This window comes from Daldinia vernicosa, assembly GCF_022497035.1.
Source record: "Daldinia vernicosa strain CBS 139.73 unplaced genomic scaffold F5Y00scaffold_50, whole genome shotgun sequence".
NCBI classification, from domain to species: Eukaryota; Fungi; Ascomycota; class Sordariomycetes; order Xylariales; family Hypoxylaceae; genus Daldinia; species Daldinia vernicosa.
Window position 1 is genome coordinate 219,848 of NW_025953966.1, and position 20,992 is coordinate 240,839.

General features: G+C 41.9%; 6 protein-coding genes across 6 annotated transcripts; 4 read left to right on the forward strand and 2 right to left on the reverse strand.

The window, feature by feature from the left end:
- Positions 1-5,269: 5,269 nt before the first annotated feature.
- Positions 5,270-6,600, reverse strand: F5Y00DRAFT_272608 (uncharacterized protein; the record flags this gene model as incomplete). The annotated part of the gene is made up of 2 exons (XM_048013011.1): positions 5,270-5,943; positions 6,003-6,600. The coding sequence occupies 2 exons, from the start codon at positions 6,598-6,600 to the stop codon at positions 5,513-5,515; spliced, it is 1,029 nt and encodes a 342-aa protein (XP_047861873.1). The 3' UTR covers positions 5,270-5,512.
- A 1,037-nt stretch (positions 6,601-7,637) lies between these two features.
- Positions 7,638-8,685, forward strand: F5Y00DRAFT_272610 (uncharacterized protein; the record flags this gene model as incomplete). The annotated part of the gene is made up of 2 exons (XM_048013012.1): positions 7,638-8,026; positions 8,082-8,685. The coding sequence occupies 2 exons, from the start codon at positions 7,638-7,640 to the stop codon at positions 8,683-8,685; spliced, it is 993 nt and encodes a 330-aa protein (XP_047861874.1).
- Positions 8,686-9,907: 1,222 nt separating this feature from the next.
- On the forward strand, positions 9,908-11,187 carry F5Y00DRAFT_272611 (oxidoreductase; the record flags this gene model as incomplete). The annotated part of the gene is made up of 3 exons (XM_048013013.1): positions 9,908-9,968; positions 10,029-10,443; positions 10,502-11,187. 3 exons carry the CDS (start codon positions 9,908-9,910, stop codon positions 10,992-10,994), a joined length of 969 nt encoding a protein of 322 aa, XP_047861875.1. The 3' UTR covers positions 10,995-11,187.
- A 193-nt stretch (positions 11,188-11,380) lies between these two features.
- Positions 11,381-13,153, reverse strand: F5Y00DRAFT_265130 (MFS general substrate transporter; the record flags this gene model as incomplete). The annotated part of the gene is made up of 5 exons (XM_048011757.1): positions 11,381-11,396; positions 11,448-12,333; positions 12,383-12,645; positions 12,693-12,865; positions 12,932-13,153. The coding sequence occupies 5 exons, from the start codon at positions 13,151-13,153 to the stop codon at positions 11,381-11,383; spliced, it is 1,560 nt and encodes a 519-aa protein (XP_047861876.1).
- A 244-nt stretch (positions 13,154-13,397) lies between these two features.
- Positions 13,398-15,096, forward strand: F5Y00DRAFT_160393 (FAD/NAD(P)-binding domain-containing protein). Its single transcript, XM_048004689.1, has 2 exons — positions 13,398-13,895; positions 13,950-15,096. The coding sequence occupies exons 1-2, from the start codon at positions 13,642-13,644 to the stop codon at positions 15,010-15,012; spliced, it is 1,317 nt and encodes a 438-aa protein (XP_047861877.1). The 5' UTR covers positions 13,398-13,641; the 3' UTR covers positions 15,013-15,096.
- A 2,119-nt stretch (positions 15,097-17,215) lies between these two features.
- Positions 17,216-18,316, forward strand: F5Y00DRAFT_272613 (Pyruvate/Phosphoenolpyruvate kinase-like domain-containing protein; the record flags this gene model as incomplete). Its single annotated transcript, XM_048013014.1, has 5 exons — positions 17,216-17,305; positions 17,392-17,416; positions 17,487-17,613; positions 17,676-17,914; positions 17,967-18,316. 5 exons carry the CDS (start codon positions 17,216-17,218, stop codon positions 18,227-18,229), a joined length of 744 nt encoding a protein of 247 aa, XP_047861878.1. The 3' UTR covers positions 18,230-18,316.
- Between the last annotated feature and the right edge of the window lie 2,676 nt (positions 18,317-20,992).

Genomic DNA, 20,992 nt, shown 5'->3' on the forward strand with positions numbered 1-20,992 from the left:
TAAAAAAAACTGCAAGTTTGGTACACAGAAGAATCAGCTGCACGTGTACGTTAGGTACCTCGTACATAATAAATGTACGTATCCTATTCCGAATTATGTACGTCCCATATAATTGATGTATCTTTTGCCTCTTAAGGTATTTCCTTCGCAAGTATCCACGTACCTTCTTACTACATCTATGTATTGTACGTATTAATCTTACCCTCCATCAAGCATTTTGAAATGTACGCATTTACGCATACAGCTTTACCGAAGCGGGCACAAAGAAACTCGAAATCTCAGATGACCCAAGACTAGACAATAGGAACTCGCAAACAAAGTGAGAATGACGGAGTCAGCCATGAGCCTCACCAACGAGATTACCATCTGATGTCATAGGAGGGGAGTACTCAATATGGGGAGTCCTTTGGGGGAAACTTGGGGAGTCGGGGGAGTCGTACGGGGAGTCTCATCACCGCTTCTCGCTTGATACCCTAACGTAGCTTGCGTAGCTACTAGGACTTCTCGCCTGTTTACCTGCTACTACCTAGCTGCTACCCGGCTAAGCAGCCAACGTTAGAGATGAATTCATCGGTGGGTACCTAGCTTAAAGCACACAATCCCTTATACCCTTGTTTCATCGATTACCGCCCTGTCCACGGTAGCTTCGGCCTACCTGGTCTGGCCTGTCTGGCCTGTCGACTACCGCGCATAGGCCCATTAAAATCCCACGAGAGCCCATAAAAAAAGGTCAGATGGTTGGGTTGCACCGGTTGCACACGACTCCACGAAAAAACACCGCAGAATTCCGCGATCCCGTCTCGACTTGCGTGCCTATGTAAAGGGCAGACATGTCGACACGACCCTCCGCAAAAAGGTGGGCGCCATTGGACCTCGCTACTATATTTCGGTAACCAATTCGAACGCGAGAGACTTCTTCTAGTGGCGTACATGGAACGACACGTTTGCTACCCAACAGCAAACTGCCGACTTATTACGTGGGGTTAGGCCTGTTCGATAATATTTCCTATTTCTTGACCTCCCCGGTCGCTCTCGGCCTTGCTTCTGCTTAGATAAGTACTGTAGTAGTCTTGGGGCTTAGGTGTGGACCGAGGTGAGGACCGGCGGAGCTGAAGTCACGAGATCCACACCGTCACCTGTTCTTAAACATTTCGCCCCGGGATTACTAGGGCGTAGAAAAATCAATAGGCAAGAAAGCACGAAATACGGGGTTTCAAAACGCCAATGAGAACGACAACGATATGGACGATTAAAAAAATTTTGCGGCGAAAAGACAAGCATCGGAATAGCGGCGCTAAGCTTTTTTACAACTTAGTGCCCGTCAACCGTTGCCATATACGTCATCACGAGCAGGCATAAATTGTCTAGCCTCCTGCGAATGGCGAGGATTCAGGGGCTAGTCTTCTTTTCTAGTCCTTGCGCTCGCTTGATTCCTAACCGTATTTAAGTCTAGTAAGTCTAGGCAAAAGCCACATCCGGCGCTTCTGCGTACGATCTCTTGCGACTTGGCCACTCCTCTGCCGACGCGGCGGCTTTCCCGTTTCTCTTCGAAAAGTCGCCGCAACATGGATCATGACCTTGGCACGCGCTGAATCGCGAGCTATGTACCTGGAGTTAGCAGAGTTAGTTCGACGACAAAGTCGAGAGACCTTAGCGTGATCGTGACCTCACCGAATGGCCCACCAATTCGAATCGACTTCGTTGGAACTAGTGTATTGGAATTACTCGAGCTGTCGAGTCAAGCTTTTTGTCTTTCTTGTGCCAGGATTCCAATCCTTGTATCCATGATAGCGTCCCTCGTCATTATCTGTTATTTTATGCAAACAATTCATATTCGATTTTTCTGTGGTTTCTTGAGGATTCCAATGTAGCACTTGGGGGAAAATTCGCTCAATCTTAAAAAAAAATGACTAAAATCGATGAGCGGCGTTTCTCCTTGGTATCGCGAACGACTATCGTTGCCCTATAAGTATGTCGGTCATTTATTGTTAGACGCTATCAAGGCTATGGTCCGCATGTCCGCCCCATGCTTTTCGGTCCGGGATACTATGTTGGTTCCGCCAATCCTTACGCCAACCAGTGAACAATCTGACAATCGAACAATCGAAATACCCAGTCGAGCCTAGTCGACTTTTTACGCATGTGCCTCCGACGTGCTTCGCGACGAGTTATCCTACGCTGGGTAACCCGTTCCAAGACCGGTTCTCACATATTTGGAAATAGTTTGGCCTCTAGAATATTGGCGAAGTTTCAAGTTTTCTTGAAGTTTTTTCCTTCGCTGTTCCGCACTATGGTAGACATACCACAGTCACTAGACTTTAAAATAACAAACCGAATTCCATGCCACAACTTCGAACGAATACCGACACTATATTGGGTTAATAAGATTCCCGTCAGATGACGATAAGCATTCCAAGACGTCATCGGCGGAAATTATAAGGTTAAACTAGTTAAAAAGCTACCTTACGGAGACGGCAAATGGCGGGTTATCACTACCCCCTTCTCCAGACTCGACTCCAAGTTAATGGGGAGACCGATCCTGAGACGCTTCCTGTCCGCGTTCGGTCAACACCAGCTACATACAAGAGCGGATACCCATATCTTCTGCTACCGGAATATTAACAATTGGAATGTGGAGTTGATCCGAACAGGAGCCCGAGAGGTTAGCCGGGATGGTTTCTTCCGCATGCCACAGCCTAACTTTTAAGCGAAGCGCGGACACTTTAGGAGCCGCAACTAGACCTCCTTAATTTTTGCTAACGTAACGTGACTTCGCCCAGGCTTGTTGGGTTGCCCGCTGCATTAGTTGGGATGGTATCAGTCCTTAACAAGTTTCAACTTCGTAGGAACCGGCGTATTAACGATCACAGCGAACCAAAAACAGGAGATAGAGTTGCCACCAACAAATCGACACTGACAAATAATAACGAATCCAGTATCTTGGGGTAGACGCTAAATTGAGCGATAAAAGTCGACAGTACATAAGGGTACGACAATGAGCTCTGCTGGTCAGAGTACCTAGCGTAGTACCGGCTACGAAAACACAGACTATATAGTACGGATACCCATGAGAATATGGCCGAGTTAAGCGTATCCGTAAGATGTAATAGGATATAAGGACTCGACGGCTGAGAAAAGGTCGGTAAATGAAGTGATAGTCCAGTGAATTATTACATTCATTAATATCTTGTCTCGTACCGGTATAGATTATGATTACCGGAGCCTGTGGGTCTTTCGTAGAAATGTATTTCTCATCATGTTGCACCAAATCTCTTCGACCCGTAGCATTGGAAAGTGGTAGCTCTTCCAACCGCTCGGAATCGGTCAACGTCACGGGATCTAAAGTTCCCTCTCTCTGGCTCATGGGTCGACTCTGATCCCCTTGAGGAAGCTATCTTTGAGTCTGGACCGAGTCCCCTCACCCACTCTCGGTTGAGACGAATACATGCAAGACATGCATAGCTATCTACGCCCTCCGACCGGTAAAGCAAATGGGACGGGCTTCGGAATAAGTCCAGAACTCGTAGCCTGCAGGACGCGGGCTTGCGCAGTATGCAAGAGGCGAACGTTAGACAAGGACGAGCCTGCATATAACTGCGGCCGCCATAGGGTGGGCAAGACACGTTGACGCTTACACCCCCTCTCCCCCCAACGAGACGAACTTCGAAGCCGAATACTAAGGCAAGATCTACCAGGCACAATCGTTGCTACACAGTCAGATGTCAGATTCAGATTTGTGGGAAATCTTGACTAGTATTACCGCCCACGTCGCTGCGCTTACTTGGCGTCAGACCGGCCAAAATATTTCCGCCCGCGATGCATGACTTTTAAGATTACCCATAAACAACCGTTACACGTAAGTCGTGGCTTACTTGAACATAAAAAATAGGTCAGTCATATAGGTTCGATAGATAAAAATTTGTCCAAATATATTACAAATAAGATGGCCGCGGTGAACGTGAATTGCAGACTACTCTATATCACGAGTGGCTTATCGGGTATTTGAATAGGTTGCACCAGAATGAGTAAGCTGACTTGGCGAACGACGACAATTTTCAATATCGTAGCGAAGTGGCACAAGATATCGGGTTCAGCCTGGTAACCAAGGACTGCCGGGAGTGACCGTGGCTTTATTTGGGGGCGCGACGGTGTGTAATACTGATGGCACAGTAACTACGAGACCGTGCCACGGCTTTCTGTACTGCATTGAACGACATTCCCAATCAACCTAATCAGATCGAGGCCAGGTCTATAAATCAATATGAAATCCAATCGTTCTAGAAACCCGCTCGCTCTTACGATTGATTACAGTTAGGTAGTTCGAGGCCTCCACGGCAATTTAGCAGCCCCCAAATCTCTTTGTCGTAGCTAGTCTCAATTATGAAGACCCCTATCCGCACTTACCACTCAGCTTAGATTTCGTTACGGTTGGGTTGGATACGTGATTTATACCGACAGATCATATTCGCAACACTAAGCATTACCGACGATAACATCCGTATGTAGACAAAATGCTGTGATGTTTTTTTAAACACGTTATCTGATGAAACATCATCTCGCTCCTTAGGTCCTCTTTGGGGTTGAGACAGCAGGCGGCAAGACGGCAAGCCAGAAGGTCGAATATACGATTCGCAAGCCTCAAGCATTAGGTACATATATCGTTCCATCTCAAACCGTAGCACTCATGCAGTAACACAAGACGTGTAATAAGACCGCATTCGAGGCCATTCGTAATTTACAATTTTCAACTCCAAACAATCCTAGGGGTCTTACAGAATAACCAGCCTCCCCATGCAATAGCGATCCTGGTATACTTGCTCCAAATAGACGCTAGCCCTGCAGTCAAGCAAGGGTGGCGGCACGGGTGATCTTCGACGCTCTGGATCCTTTTGAATCCTTCCCGAACAATCGCGTATGCAAGTTCTAATTTATCGATTCGAGATTGGGCAGTCCGTAACTCGTATCATTTCGGACGTCTGTTCCGTGCGTGTGGACTGATTCCCGTAACTCCATTCGGACCTGTCCGCCGGCCTTGCATACCTAACTATGTAGGTAAGTAGGTACGCCGTCGTCGTTGAGAGGTTGATGTTTTCGACGGTGGCGACGTACCATGGTTGGTTGATCTTAGTTGTCCGCATAAGGGGCGAATCTGGTGGCAGACGAAGTTCGCGATGAGATCTCGTGGCCGATAGAAGATTACGGGTTTTTATTCGACTAGGGGTTGAGTCGTCACGGATTCCGATGTCTTACCTAGGTCGGGAATCACGGCGCATGTTGCCGCAATGGGCTGACAGCGACAATAACGTAAGAAAGTAATAACGCAGCCAGTTCGATATCATCCGGGACCGACTAAATCGGCAGAACCCTAAATGTGCACAAAATGAGGGGAAGATGAAAGGCTTAAACTACAAGTCCCTTTCGAGTGCTCATGGCCGGTCTCCGCGCGGAGGAAATGGAAAGAATTGTCTCGTCTCGACTCGCTGATATCAAACTAAAATTTACAAATGGGTTCTTAGAATATGCGTGCAGCACTGGATTGCCAACTATCAAAGTACACATCTTTGAATTCCTGATTGTCGATAGTGGTTTGGGCCTTCGTAAGCTCGGGATCGACCCCCTTTTCAGGGTCCTCTTCAATAGGCTCGCGAATCGTGTTATTTTCGACTATACACTCTGGCTGACAGAGAGTAGGTAACGATGCAGCGCGAGGCGGTCTCTTGCTCACGTGCCATTTTTGATTCACACCGGTACACTCCGGGATAGAACCCTGGGGTACTTCAACTAGACCACCGTCGGGTCCGGGGACAAAATGGCGGGCAGGAAGGATCTCAACTTCGTAAACAGGCTGGATTCGGTGGTATACATCATGGTTATGGATGTCACGATATATCTGTTCTTCCAGAATCTCGTGCGCCTGCGGGCGAATAGTTTCGTGCGTAACCGCTAGCGGAGATATTTAGTTAACTAGATTTCCTGTAGTTATTACAGCGGGCCAGACTCACCTGGAGCATAGGTAACAGTCTCATCGGTATCTACAGTATCCCTAAGGTCTATGACGGTCCTCTCACCCTCTGCATCACTACGTTCTCCTGGTCGAGTAGTGTTATCCTCCTTGTCAAGTAACTCTACTGGACGGCTCGTTTCCCTCGTAGATTGAGATAATTGTCCGTCTTTACTGTTCCGTATTTCCGTTGACGACTTTTTGGATCGCTCTTTTGTGCTAGGCATTTTATCAGAGTGAAATTGCCCGGGCGTATCTCTCCTAGGATTCTTTACTAACACATTTCTATGACGCTCCGAGATTTTCTCGATCGACGTTCGTGAGTTTGGTTGTCCTCCGACGGAACTACTTGTATTTGTATTTGCTGGATGCTGAGAATCGGAACTCTTGTGTTCGTCGGTGTCATGTTCCACTGCGCCCTCATTACAGCTTGATAAATTAAGACCGGTGATACGTCGATCCTCTTTTATAGTCCATTGATCCCCGTAAGACCCAAGGCTTCGTCGGGTGCCCGACAGCCTCGCCGCATTCCTCTCAGGGGGGACCGGAGTTTCCTCGCCGTAACTTCGTCTCCTAAGCAGGGTCTTAAGTCGACGCATGGTACGGGGAATAGACTCGTGAGTAGAAATAATGAAATAAAAGCTCCAATACCTCTTTAGGCAATACTAGGGTGCTTAAGATTTGCCTAATCCGCCAAAACGAAAGGGCAATTGTTTTCTTAGAGCTAATCTGAGTGCTGCTGTAAGTTGTGTTTGGTAAGTTGGAAGGATATGCGTGGATCATAACATCATCTCTAAATCCGTCATGACGAGTGGGTAATTCGTGGGTTTAAACGTCACCATGCGTTGCTAAATTTGGGAATTACAACTGGCTGGCATAGTAAGTTTAGATGGAAATTATTTGAACTTAGTGAGTAGGTCTCCAGGCTCCTCTCGAAGGTTTCCGCAAAGCCGCATCTAATAAAGGCTGTGCAACAAGCGCCTTGGTTTACCTTTAGGTAAAGAAGACCAGAGTCTGGAGTTCACGATGGTTCGGGCTAAGATCTATTACGACATGGCCGAGTCAATCAAAGCATTTCTGAGACTCTGATTCGCGAGAATCGAGGAATTTGACTCTCACTTAGCACTGGCACGCAGCCGTCTCGAGTTGAATAAATCTGTCGCGAGGATAGTTACTCGCTGAAGAAAAGATAGCACTGCATCCGGATATGCTCAGAATGCAAGACGTCATTATTTTCAACAGCATAGCAACCGTTTATGCTACTATATCCTCTGGTCATAATCACATGGTGGCATAAGCTGCGTGTAGCATTGGATTCTTGACGTACATTCCTCCACTTCGCCGAACCCACTCGTCCCGTCCGGTTCAGCCGCATCGACGTGATTGGATATTCTAGTAGATAATGGCCTAATTCGGTAACTCCCGACTAAGGACGAATATTGACGGCGACTCTGGAGTCTTGCTGTCCATTACGTCGATCATTTATCTATCTCATTATATATAACCCTTTCTTTTCAGCAATGTTATATCGTTAAATTCTTCTTCATCCAACAAATTCCATCTATCTAACATCTTTCAACATTTTCTATCCAACGTCTTCCATCTCTATTCGCCACCCATCATAAACTTATTCAATATGAACAAGACTAAGGAAGTAATTCGTGACTTCGTCGGCAAATCTGGCCACCATGATACTACCGTACACGAATCGGTTGAGCCAGCTGTTAAGAAGGAAACGATTAAGCCGAGAGAACATGAGGAGGTTAATACCGCTGTGAATAAGGAAATCCACCAAGATCATTATCACCGTACTGTACAGCCAGTTCACGATAAAGAGATTCTCCCCGAGCAGCATCAGCACAAAGTCGGGGCGGTCCAACATCGAGACTACGACCACAGGGACCACGATACCACAAAGAGGGCATTGGCCGCCGAGAATGCAAAGTTCAGAGACGAACAAGTCGTCCAAGATACCAAACATACTCAAAGTCATGCCCCTACAGTCCAGGGCGAGCATGTTCACCAGTAAGTTCTCCTTATCGAACAGTTGATTGGTGGTGTAGACCTAACGCCTCAAAAGCCATGTCCACGAAACAGTACAGCCTGTGCTTCACAAGGAAACAATTCAGCCCAGTGTAGTCCATACCACGGTGCCAATTCACGAGACTCACCACAATCCTGCTCAGCACCACTCTACAACCTCTTTACCCCCAGTCAGCGCAGAAGAATACCGACAGCGCGGAGGCGCGTTAGCTGGGGAAAAGGAACGCTTTGACGCGTTCGAAGGTGAGCCGAGGACTATTCGAGGGACCCTCGATACTATGCATGAGAAGGGTCACGGCATGAATAACCCCCCGGAGGGTGTTTTTCATGGAGATTTCAACCCCCTGGATGGAGGTCGAGACCACCAGGTATTTGGCAAGTCGACTGGCCGGGCTTCTACCACAAGCACAGGCGCAGGTGTAAACCAAGGCATGTCTAACCAATCTTCTGCTCAGAGGGAATATCGCGATACCACTAGGGGAGCATCGGATAATCTGGAGACAGAACGCTACTCCAACGCTTCCAAGACCACAGGAGCCACGGGTGCTGCGGGAACTACAAAGGAACACCCGAGCCTTCTAGACAAGTTGAATCCTATGACAGATTCAAATGGAGACGGAAAGGCTGGATTTATGAAATGATAGCAACGAATTGGAGGTTTCATGGTGCCTAAAGCGTACCTACTGACGTGGGGAGATTGGACTAATTTGGAGCAATGGACATGCAATATTAACTCGGTGCGATAGTCTTTGTAGCAAACTAGGTACTTCAACCTGAGATTTTTAGCCATTTAGCTGTTATGGGTGATTAAAGAGTGCTATTAGTTACATCTTTGATAGAACTCTTAATGCTCAGACGAACAATTAAACATGAATCCATCATGAAATCAAGGCCGTTAAAAATGGATTCAGATATCATGGTAGTGAAAAAATTACCTATCAGGTAACTTGGGCACTCTTAAATTCCAAATGACATAATACCACCCGAGATTTGCAATCTAACCCAGGTTCGGAATTAAACATCTGTGACTTACATCCATCTTATCATAATCGGGATTATCAAGTTTTTTTTCTCATCCCCGACATCATATGTGTTGTAGAATATGCCGCCCCTCTGCCAAGCAAGTCGGATTTTGGAAAAGTCCAAGGCTTTAAGGCCGTCGCTTAAGCGCCAAGTAACCTTAAAACCCATCTCTTTGGGTTTGATTTGTTTAAACCAATCATCTGTGCAATTCCCGAGTAGTATACGGGGTTTACTGCCTCTATTGAATGTTGGATTGCCGTTGTTGAGTGGAGAATTACATTACCAAGAGTCCTAAGAGGAATCAAGGGTCGTGTATCATGTACGATAATGTATATCGCTACCATATAGACGGAACTTAGATAATATATATTGAATACCTTAGGGCAACTGTAAGGACTAGAAAAACCAGTCAGGGGATCGACAACTGAGGAAAGTTACAACCGTCGGAATAGCGAGATTAAAAAAATTGTATAAAGCCGCTACGATTTGAATCGTACGTGGTGAAAGTACGCAGGATGACGCCATGATCCTAATAAAAAGTCTGGATGTAGGGCGATATCGTGACTAACAAGATCGGATCCGGAAGAAATGGGGAACTACCATTCGCGTCATTCATGGCGAACGAGATAGTCATCTCCGGGACGTGACGAGTAATACATAAAGTAGCCTGCTGCCTGGTTCATGGTTAAATAAGTCTCTGTCTGCGACCCTGCTTGGACATCATAAGACCGAAGCATCGAGATAGTGTTAAAGGCAGACGTTGAGCACTTATCTCTGTTCCTACTTTCTCATTATTCAGTCTGCGTATACAGGGTTAACATAGATCCTACCTTCACCAAAATGCGCTCCCTTTCCTTATTGCCCATGTTAATGGGCTTGCTAAACACAGGACTAGCCCAGAGTATGCGTATCCTTTTGCAAGACGATAAACTTGAAGAGAAGGCTAATATATAACATATAGAGCAAAATGTTGAACTGATAGATCCAGTAAATCGCTTCAAAGATATGGATTTGTCACCTCCAGCCCAAGGTTTCCCTATCTTGCAGACCAGCTTCGATACGCGCCCAGACTGCGGCGAGGACAGCTACAGAGGAACGGGCCGCCTTCAAGGCCTCAAAGCTTTAATAACGGGTGGAGACTCGGGAGTTGGAAGATCAGTCGTCATCGCATTTCTCCGCGAGGGAGCTAATGTGGCTATCAACTATCTTCCGGAGGAAGAGCCTGACGTGGACGACCTTGCCGATTTCCTGAGCGGCGAAGGATTATCATTCCAGCGCATTCCTGGAGACTTACTAAACGAGACCTTCTGCACGGAGTTAGTCCACGAGGCGGCGGATCGTCTTGGAGGGATTGATATCATGGTTCAAAATGCGGCGTAAGCTAACGAGCTAATCCCAGGGCATAAATATGGATTTGACTAACGGGGCTGCTAGATACTCCGGGATCCTCTCAGGCTCAAAATGGCAACCTATCACGAATCAGTCTACCGAACAACTCGAGCGGATCTACCGCACCAACGTCTTCGCGAACTTCTTCCTGACCCGCGCGGCCGTGCCCCTACTACCGCGAGGTGGCAGTATAATCTTCACCACTTCCAATATCGTCAACTCACCAGACAGCAACGCGGTAGACTACGGCTCAAGCAAGGCTGCTATTAGTTATATGATCCGCAGCCTCTCAGGGCAGCTCGCACCTCGGGGAATCAGGGTAAACGGCGTTGCCCCGGCCCTTATCTATACCCCTTTCTTGGCCAGCGCTGGCTTTACCTCGGAGGCAATCGCCCAGGTTGCCGCGTCAAATCCATATGGTCGTATAGAGCAGCCGGGCGAGTTGGCACCGATATACGTCAGTCTGGCCGATCCCTTGGAGACATACACGAGCGGAAATATCTGGTCGGCTAGCGGTGGCGTGCCTGGGCCCGTCTAAAGAATTTTAATGGATGGTTAAACTTATAATATCTTAAGAGGGTGATTCAAATCATGTTAGGGGTGATACGTGAATAATAATATTTACCAATATAGATACTATACTCGATAAGTATATCTATCTACTTCTCGAGCTTCTACATACGATAGGTTCAAACTGTGATGTTGTTAAAGTTCCAGCAGATGATGATGGGTGTCTTATATGGGTTCATAAAGCGAATATGAAATGAATCGAGGCACGAAATGTGGCCAGGCCGGGTTGCAAGATCAAGACACCTATCGCTGGCTGCGGGGAATTATGTAATGATAGGCAAGTGATATCCGAGAGGCAGGTAGCTATATGTATGTTTCCTACTAAATAGTAAGTGCCCTACGAACATTTCCAAACTAAAGGACGTATCGACTGTGTGCTTGTTAGTATATGCCAAATAAAAGGGGGTCCGGGACAACTGACAATGCAAGATTTTCTCTATCAGTAAGATCCAACTGTCTTGCGTCGACTATCTCTTCCCGCCGCTCGCCGCTCTCGTCAATGTGCTCGATGACTCCGACTTCTCTGATAGCGCCGCGTTTATCTAGCAAGTCTCTTCGTTTGTTCTCCTTAACCAAATACCATCTGAGGTAAAGGACGATAAACGTCGGAAGCACACACGCAACCCATAGAATAACCCACCACGTCACAATATACCTGGGCTTATATTGTTCTTGGAATAGCTGAGGCGAGAGAATATTACCCAAACCATACCCGACATGATACAGAGCGATGACGGCCGTCTTCTTCGTATGTCCCGCAGAGCAGTTGGCTGCCCAGATCATAACCACGCTGTAGGGAATACCTCCGGTAGATCTGATCCATATTGCCGACAGAAGACCCCAACGGTTGCTCCAAGGAAGAGCGATAAGAAGTATACTAGAAATAATGGGTGGTATATACGCAGCAGCAGAGAGCCACGCCCGACAGTTGCGCGTCTTCGACAATATTAGGGCGGCAGCTCCAAGCGACACCAGCGAAGTAAGACCGGTGATACAACCCAATAACGTAGTCTGTAGCGTGGTGAAGCCAAACGATTTGATGATAAGCGAGTACTGGTTAGTTAAACCGTTGGCCATCTCTTGGGACCACGCGTGGAGGAAGAAGAGCCAGGTCTTGGGGTCCTTTAGCGCTTCAACTAGCTGGTGGCGCTTGAAACGCTTCTGCTCGATCCCCGAATGGTTCGAAGCGATGCGGAGGATAGCTTGCGCTCTTTCTTCGAGGGTTAAGAAGTGGGCGGACATCGGGTTGTCCGGGAAGAAAAACCAGACGAAGACGCCGTATATAACGGTCAAGCTTCCCGTGATGACTGCGGGAAAGGTGTTAGATAGTTCGCGAGTCGAAGGTGGGAGGCCTACCCATAAACCACTTCCAAGATGAAAAACTACCCGTTTCTATCCACAAAACTCCGTATGACAGCAACCCTGAAGTTATAGGGCTAGAGTTTCCTGCAGCCCACATTATGGGCATCAGAACTGCTTGCTCGTCGTATGTGAAGAACATCGATAGCGTCAATAAGAAAGCAGGCACAATACACGCCTCCGCCAGCCCAAGAAAGAAACGAACGACGAAGAGAGACGCGAAACTATTGCAAGGAATATGTAATAGTAAGATGGAACCCCTATCGGGATTAGCAAGATGTTAACGGGTGATTAAGAACGAACTTACCAGACGACAAGATTCCCGGCTAGCCACTTTGCAACTGGGAATCGCTGCAGAGCCCAGTTTTGAGGCCATTCTGCTAACAGATAACCAAAGTAGAAGATTGATGACAGCCAGTTGTACTGGTTCGAATTTAGATTCGCGTCCTCAAGAATCCCAAGGATAGACGAACTTCCGAGCTAATGGGAGAAGGTAATGTCAGATTCGTAGACTTGCATGCCGACGTCGGAAACCGGAATCCTTACCGTCTGCTTGTCTACGTACATCAGGTGATACCCGACGCAGAGGAACGATAATATCCATCGGACGCTCTTCTTGCGGATTCGCTCAGCCTCCTCGGCAGTAGGGGGCTCAACCTTGACTTGCGAGAAGAGCTTGTAGCTTTCGTCGGCATACTTGTCAGGCAGTTTCGGAGTCTCGAAGACCACCTCAGCTGAGGACGTCTGCTCGACGACCTTGGACGTCATGGTATGAGGCTCAAGCAACAAATGAATACTAAACGGCGAGTAGATGGTACATGTCTAGGTAAAACTTACACGGGTAAATATAAAACAAAACTTCTTGCTATGATATAACTTGAGCTGCGTAACACTCGTCTCGTCAACTCCCACCCAAATGACGAATACATCCTTGTTAACGGGAAATGCTTGATCGAGGTCTTATGGCAATGGTTGATATACGCTAGTTAGGTCTGCCGCAAGAATCGCGACACGCTTGCATGGATAGTTATCGGGGGTTTCCCGAAGCGGCGATGCCATGAGGGGGAATAAGGTCGCTGATTGATAAGATATCGCTTCGCAATATCAGTTGTATCTTGCGCCATCTCGGATCCGTATGGTCGACCACGCAATGCCGACCCCGTCCCGACGGTCAGAGCTTAAGAAGCTGGCTCCGGCTGTACGACAACGTACGGAAAATCATAATTATTCTGTCTTTTGACGTGTATTGTTAGATCATGGCAGACGAATCGAAACTTCAGATCGCAATCGTCGGCGCCGGCATCGCCGGTCTCGGTGCAGCCATCGGACTAAAGCATCACCCCGCTATTGATGTGCAGGTGTACGAAAAAGCTACAGAACTTAGAGAGATAGGCGCGTCTATCGCTCTCGGACCCAACGGAATGAGAACGCTGGAACGACTAGGCGTCGACAACGCTTTGGACGACGAAATTGCTTTCCGTAATAAGTCAAAGTATCCCATGATCTATCGGTGAGCTCGTCCCCCATTATCTTTTAGAATTAGTACCTAGCTAATGGAACATAGCCATTGGAAGACTAACGAGATAATATCAACTGATTCTCACGCCGGCGAAGTCGAGTACCGTCACCTGACCGCGCGCTTCTACCGGGCACATCTCCAGGAAGCACTTGCTAAACATGTTGACCCGTCCAGGATTCACTTCTCTAAGGCTTTCGAATCCGTCACTTTCGATCGAACCATTCGGAAGTTGGTAATCACATTCGCGGACGGGACGACCGCCACGGCTGATATAATTCTAGGCGCGGATGGAATTCACTCACCTGTCAGGACGTTCTTCGTCCCCACGTCCAGCACAGCTTGGACTGGCTGGGTAGCTTTCCGGTCTGTGTTTCTCTATTCTCACGTCGCCCACATCAAGGATCTTCCGGACGAGGCGAACCACTTCTGGGGACCGGACAGGACATTATTCATCTCAAAGCTCGGAAGAGACCTTTTCACCGTGGTCGGATCGTACCAAGCCGACCCCGACGCCCCAGATGCCCCTTACAAGGACTCGACCTGGAACTCGGATGGCGACGTGGACACATTGAGGGACTTTTACAAGGACTGGTCACCGCTCGTGCGACAGATTGTCGACGCGGTACCCAGCACTAGGATTTATCCAAACGCGGCAGCACACCCACTCGAAACGTGGGTATTGGGCAGCGGAAAGGTTACCCTGGCCGGCGACGCGGCTCACGCCCACGGAGGCGCATTTGCCGCAGGCGGTAGCCTCGCCCTCGATGATGCTTGGGCGTTTGTATCGTCGATCTTATACGTGCTGCCCGAGAACGCGACTAGAAAGCCCAACGACGCGGAAATACTCAAAGCCCTACGTATCTACGAGAAGACCCGAAAACCACACACAGATCGCGTAATGAGTGTTGTCCATCAGAATAATAAGAACAAGGTGGCGCGATACTCGCAAGCTAGGGAGCTGGAGACAGACGAGCAACTAAGGACCCGAATAAAGAACCGCGTAGACCCCAGTTGGATTCACGAACATGACGTTCAAGCAGCGTTTGCGCAAGCAGTTGCGGATGAAACCACCGATCAAGTCTCGGCAGGGGAGCAGGCAAGATTGTGATTGCGTTCCTCTCTGAAGCCGTATAGATAAATTACGATGAATTGCCACGACTTTATCTCATGAAAGCTTGTGAATAGCGCGTGTTAAACGACGACGCGAAATCTGCAGCCAAGACATTTAGGAGGTACCTTAGGTACATCCCGGTCAGCGTAAGAAGTACCTACAAGATGTACTCTTCCATCATCAATCAATTGATATCTAATCTTCACGTCATCGCAAATCATTTCATTTTGTTGAAATTGCCCAATAAGGTACCTAAGATCAATGGTATAGCACCTGCTATGATAAGTTCCAAAACGGTTATTATCAAATACCTATCTTGGGAGAATGAGGTCAATAGATGCCAGGTAAAAGCCAACATACCTGCGGCGGAGCAAATTCATAAGACTCGACCAAGGTAAAAGAGTACTCGATTGCGCGATGCCATAAAGTATAAACGTTAACCCTATAGATTCATTTCGTCAAGGTCTCGTCTGACATTTCAACATAGCGCTTTGATTCTCGGTTGGTTGTAACCGAGAATTCGAGTGCTGAGCTTACATCATCCCTAGTTTTCGCGCGCGGATGGAACGTCGATTCTCAAGATGGCGGTCTAGCTAATTATAAACGATTTATTGACTATTATGTCCAAGAGGGGAGTGGCAAGAGGGACTTGATTCGCTGGTTCGTTATCGAGAAAGGGATATAGAGCTGGCAGTGAGCAATTCGATTCCGATGCCCGAGTTCACGAGGGGTTATCGTGTCGGATTCTTTCCATGGCCTGAATAGGAAATTCATTTTTTCGCCTAAATAGGACATGAGGGCATCTTTGCGGTGTGCTATAAGATGTAGCCCGAGTTTACGAAGATTATAGGTTGATTTATATAGGTTGATCACGTGCTGCAGCTGGAAACCTTTGCCTGCAAAGTAATGCGTTAAAGGGAAAAAGGTGCGAGGTTGAGGAATCGAGCTTGGGGATAACCTCGGGCTATTGTGCAGCCTCGGGGGTTGCTTCTTGTTACGGATATTCCTCGACCACCACCACGACCAAAGACTTGCGCCGCATTTGCTACCGCCTCTAGTACGGTTATTTAACTATCTCAAGCCTTCGAGATATTAAGATTCCTATTGGAATTAATTAGCAAGTCATAATTTTCTATCTTTAGTTCCTTGACCTGAAAGTTGATTAGTACTAACTGCGGTCTACATTCAAATCCTAGGAGGAGAATGGAACGGCGGATATTCGACGGGTACTTAATTAAGCAGTTACATTGGTAGCAAGTGGGTGAATGGATGCCGGATACGGTTGGTTGGACGTGAGGCCGTGGTAAAGATTGTAAGAATGACCGGCTAGAAATGCCACTCCGCCTGATCGCCGAGCGCGAACTGGGCATTGATAGAACTGAAACCAGTATAGTCTGTCCTAACGTCACAGCTCTAGTCATACATTTCAGTATGCTAGTTACTTATACTATTAAAGGGACGTGTCTATTGTGATATGACTCCTGATGAAAGAGGCACATTTTACGATCAAGATCCTCCATAACAGTACCTGGGTATGTATGTCGCGGCGTTCGCGAGGGAGGACCAGCGATTCTCGGTAGTGGGCTTCCGAACCGTAATATGTCAGCCGGACAACGACACTTTAGAAGAATCTAATTTATGTCGCAATGTAGGTCCGGCTTGAGTGACAGGCGAAGCATTTTAATACTTGTTAAACATAAGCCGAGTTGTGCCCTTGGTGCGTAAATTGCTACGGTAGGGTCAATTGGTTACATTTCAACCATATGATTACGGGGATTCTACGTCTACTCAAAAGTCACACACGCCCGGTCTCACACGGACAACACTGCCAAAAAGGTGTTGACCGCAATACGAGATGGCCAAACGCCAGTTAGCCGGTTAAGATAACTATTATCAGAATCATTGGATGAGACCTATCACGAAGATATGCAGGTAGAATGCAAGACAATCAACATATGTTTTAATATACCGGTTATGTCCCAACACATGTACCCTAGACTGTCTACAAATAGGTCTCGAGTCCTCCCCTTTGAAGAAGGCAAGAACCAAGGACTTCGAAACCTTCGAGAGTTATTAGTAAATTGAACGTACGTTCAAAGCTCATACAGCCCTCATTACACCTAGGATTAATTTCTATCACGATATCGAGAAAAAGTCTTGTTCAATTACATATTGGGATTGAACTAGCTCAACCGCCATCATGAGAGCTTCTCCTAACCCCAAGCTTCGGCTAAAAAACATACTCGAACGAGGAGATGTGGCTATTGCAACATTTATAACTCTTAAAGGAGTGAGAACAGCACAGATAATCGCTCATACAGGCGTGGATGCAAGTAGAATCCTATCACGTAGTGGCCGGCTAATAACCTTTTATAGGCGGTTGTAATCGATTGCGAGCATGGTCTGTGACTAGGACGAACTCATAATAAGTTATTCATTATAAAAGGGATATCTGAGCTGACATCGGATAGGTAATATTGACGATTCTGATATGCACGACATGGTTGCTGCTGTCTCCGGGTCTGGCGTCTCACCCATCATCCGCATACCAGGTCTAGATGGGACATTTATGAAGAGAGCTCTGGAGACTGGTGCTCAGTGAGTAATCCTTGAATGTTTCGTGTAATTATATAATGAAAGGAGCTTACAATCATGGGTAGCGGTATCATGGTACCTATGGTCAACACGGCTGAGGAGGCTGAGTTAGTTGTAAAACTAGCCAAGTTTCCTCCAGTTGGTATAAGGGGTCATGGTACGTCTTTTGCTTGCCTAGAGCACGGGTTGAAGACGCCTTCGCAATTTATTGCGAAGGCTAATCAAAATACTATTACGATGATCCAGATCGAGACAGCTTCGGCCGTGGAAAATGTCGACGAAATTGCTCAGGTAGAAGGCATTGGTAAGTGATAAAAGGGGCCCCTATTTATACGGATATTAATACACACGCAAAGATATCTTGTTTATCGGGCCAAATGATCTTTCCCTCTCCCTCCTCGGATACACGCCTGCGAATTTTGCGGATACCGCCTTACTACAGGCCATCAGCAAAGTTGTCGCGAGTGCGAAGAGATATGGTAAGAAAGTTGGTATACTTTCAACGGATGGAGAGGCAGCGAAAAAGGCGAAGGAAATGTTTGATCTCATAGTGTTGAATACGGATGTAAGGACCTTGCAGGCATGGTATGGGAAAGAATTGATCATTGCTCGATCTTAAGGCGTTGTTCCAGAACTTTTAAGGGCGTAAGATAGTCTATATTAACATTGGTTTACAACTCGTTATTATAATTAAAGGGCCAGCTCGTTTATTATGCTACATTATCCTTAAAAGACCTTTTATCGATCAACTTTTTTATATGATTAACCATATTTATACAAGTGGCAGTTTACACTTTTATTAAAAAGTCACTTATATATAAATTTATAATTAAATTTTATAAATCGAAAATATTATTATAAACCTTTTTAATAAATGGTTTATTTATTTAAACGTTTATTTTTATATTAAATTTTTTTTTATAAAAAATTATTTAAATTAAATAATAGATTTTTTTATAAAAAAATATTAAAATAAAAAAAGTTTTAATTTTATAATTATTAATTATATAATAAATATAATTTTTTTAAAAATAAAATAAAAAAAGTTTTATAATTATTAATAAAATATATTTAATTAAAATAAATATATAAAATATTAAAATAATTATTATTAAATAATTATTTTATTAAAAATAATATTAATTATATAATATTATAAATTTATTATTATTAAATATAAATTATTACTTATAAAAACTTATAAATTTATAAATAAAAAATATATATAAAATTATAAATAACTTTTTAAATAAATTTTTATTTATTTAATTAATTAATTAATATTATAAAACTTATTTTAATATATATTATTATAATAATAATATATTATAAATCTTTATATTAAAATATTAAAAAACATAAATAATTATTTTTATAAATAAATTATTAATAATAAAAAAATAAATAAATTAAACGTAATTTTTTTTAATAAAAATAAAACGATTAAAAATAAAATAATTATAATATTAAATTTTAAAAAATTTAATAATAAATAAAACATTATTAAAAGTAATAATTTTTAAATAAACAATTAAATAAATTATAAATTAAATATAAATAATATTTATTAAAAAATAAATAAAATCGGTAATAAATTATATATTATAATTAATATAATTAAAATATAAATTATTTAATAAAATAAATTATTTAATATAAAAATAAATATATTAATAAATAAAATTAAAAATATAAATTAATTTATAAAAAATATAAAAACTTAAATTAATAAATTTAAAAATAATTTAATAATACCGGTAATAAAATTACTATTATTATTATTATAAAAATTTATAAAATAAATTTTTTATATAAATTATTTTAAATAAAAATTTATTAATATTAATGATAAAAATTAATTAATAAACGGTAAATTTAATTTATATTATTTAATAAATATAAATTATATTATATATATATTTTTAAAAAAAAAGTAAAATTAATATAATTTAAAATAATATTAAATAATTAAAATAATAATTATATAAAATATAAAAATAAAAATAAAATCGTTTTATTTTTTATTTTTAAATTTATTTAAATAAATAATAAAATATTTAATAAATTTAAAAAAATATAAAATAAATTAATAATAATATTTATATTATATAACTTATAATTAATAAAAATAATAATAAAATTATTAAAAAACTTTTAATAAATATTAATATAAACGCACGTATAATTATTTATTTAAATTAAATTTATAAAAATTATATTATAAATATTAATAAATTATTATATATTATATAATTTAATAATTTTATTTATAATTATATTATTATATTAAAATAAAACTTTAATTAATTTTATATAATAAATTTATAAAATATTTTATTAATTAATAATAAATAATAAAACCACGTATTAAATACGAAAAATTTAAATTAATATATTAAAATTATATAAAAACGTGAAATATAAAAAAATTAATCGAAAAAAGTATTAAATAAATATATATTAATAAATAAATATTAATAAAAAATAAAATATATAATATTTTAAAAATTATAATATAATTATAAAATAAAATAACATTATTTTATTATATAAAAATAAATGAAATTATATTTAATTATTTTAAAAAATAAAAATTACATTAAAAAACGTAAAAAAAAATAATGTTAAATATTATAAAATAATTATTTATATTTAACTTTTAAAATAATAACCGTTAAATTAAAATAATAAATAAATACGATTATGTAATTAAAATATTAAATGGTAAATATTTTAATTATAATAAAAAAAGGTATTAAATTAAAAATTATAAAAAAAAATATAGTTTTTTTTATAAATTACCTTTTAACGGTAAAAAAATCATTATTAAAAATATATTTTTTAAAAATAATAAAATAAATTTTATAAAAAAATTTAAAAAAGTTATTAATAAATAAAAAAATAAAAATAATAAATAAATTTATTTTATTAATAATAAAAATAATAATAATAATATAAAAAAATATATATTAAAATTAAATAATAAAACTTTTAAATAAACTTTTAAAAATATTTTCGGTTAATATTTTATAAATAAAAAATATAAATAAAAATAAAAAACCATTATTATTTTAAAATAAATTTTTTTTAAAAAAGTTATAAATAAAATTAAAATTTAAAAAAACGCATATATTTATAAACTCGCGTAAACGTTTTTACGTATTTATAAACTTATACGTAAAAATCCGTTAAAAACATTAAATCTTTTATTAATTTTTTTATTATTTATTAATGAATTACTTATTAATTATTTATTATTTTTTTATTAATTTCGTATAATAATTTTTAAAAGTTTTAACGTAAAAAATGTTTTTAATAAATAATAAATTTAAAATATAAATTTATAATAATTAAAATTTTATAACTTTTTTTAATTATAATT

Excerpts from the sequence above, each read along its gene's own strand:
- F5Y00DRAFT_160393 (XM_048004689.1), top strand. The coding sequence starts at position 13,642 with ATGGCAGACGAATCGAAACTTCAGATCGCAATCGTCGGCGCCGGCATC. Across the intron at positions 13,896-13,949 it reads AAGTATCCCATGATCTATCG|CCATTGGAAGACTAACGAGA; the intron begins GTGAGCTCGTCC and ends AATGGAACATAG.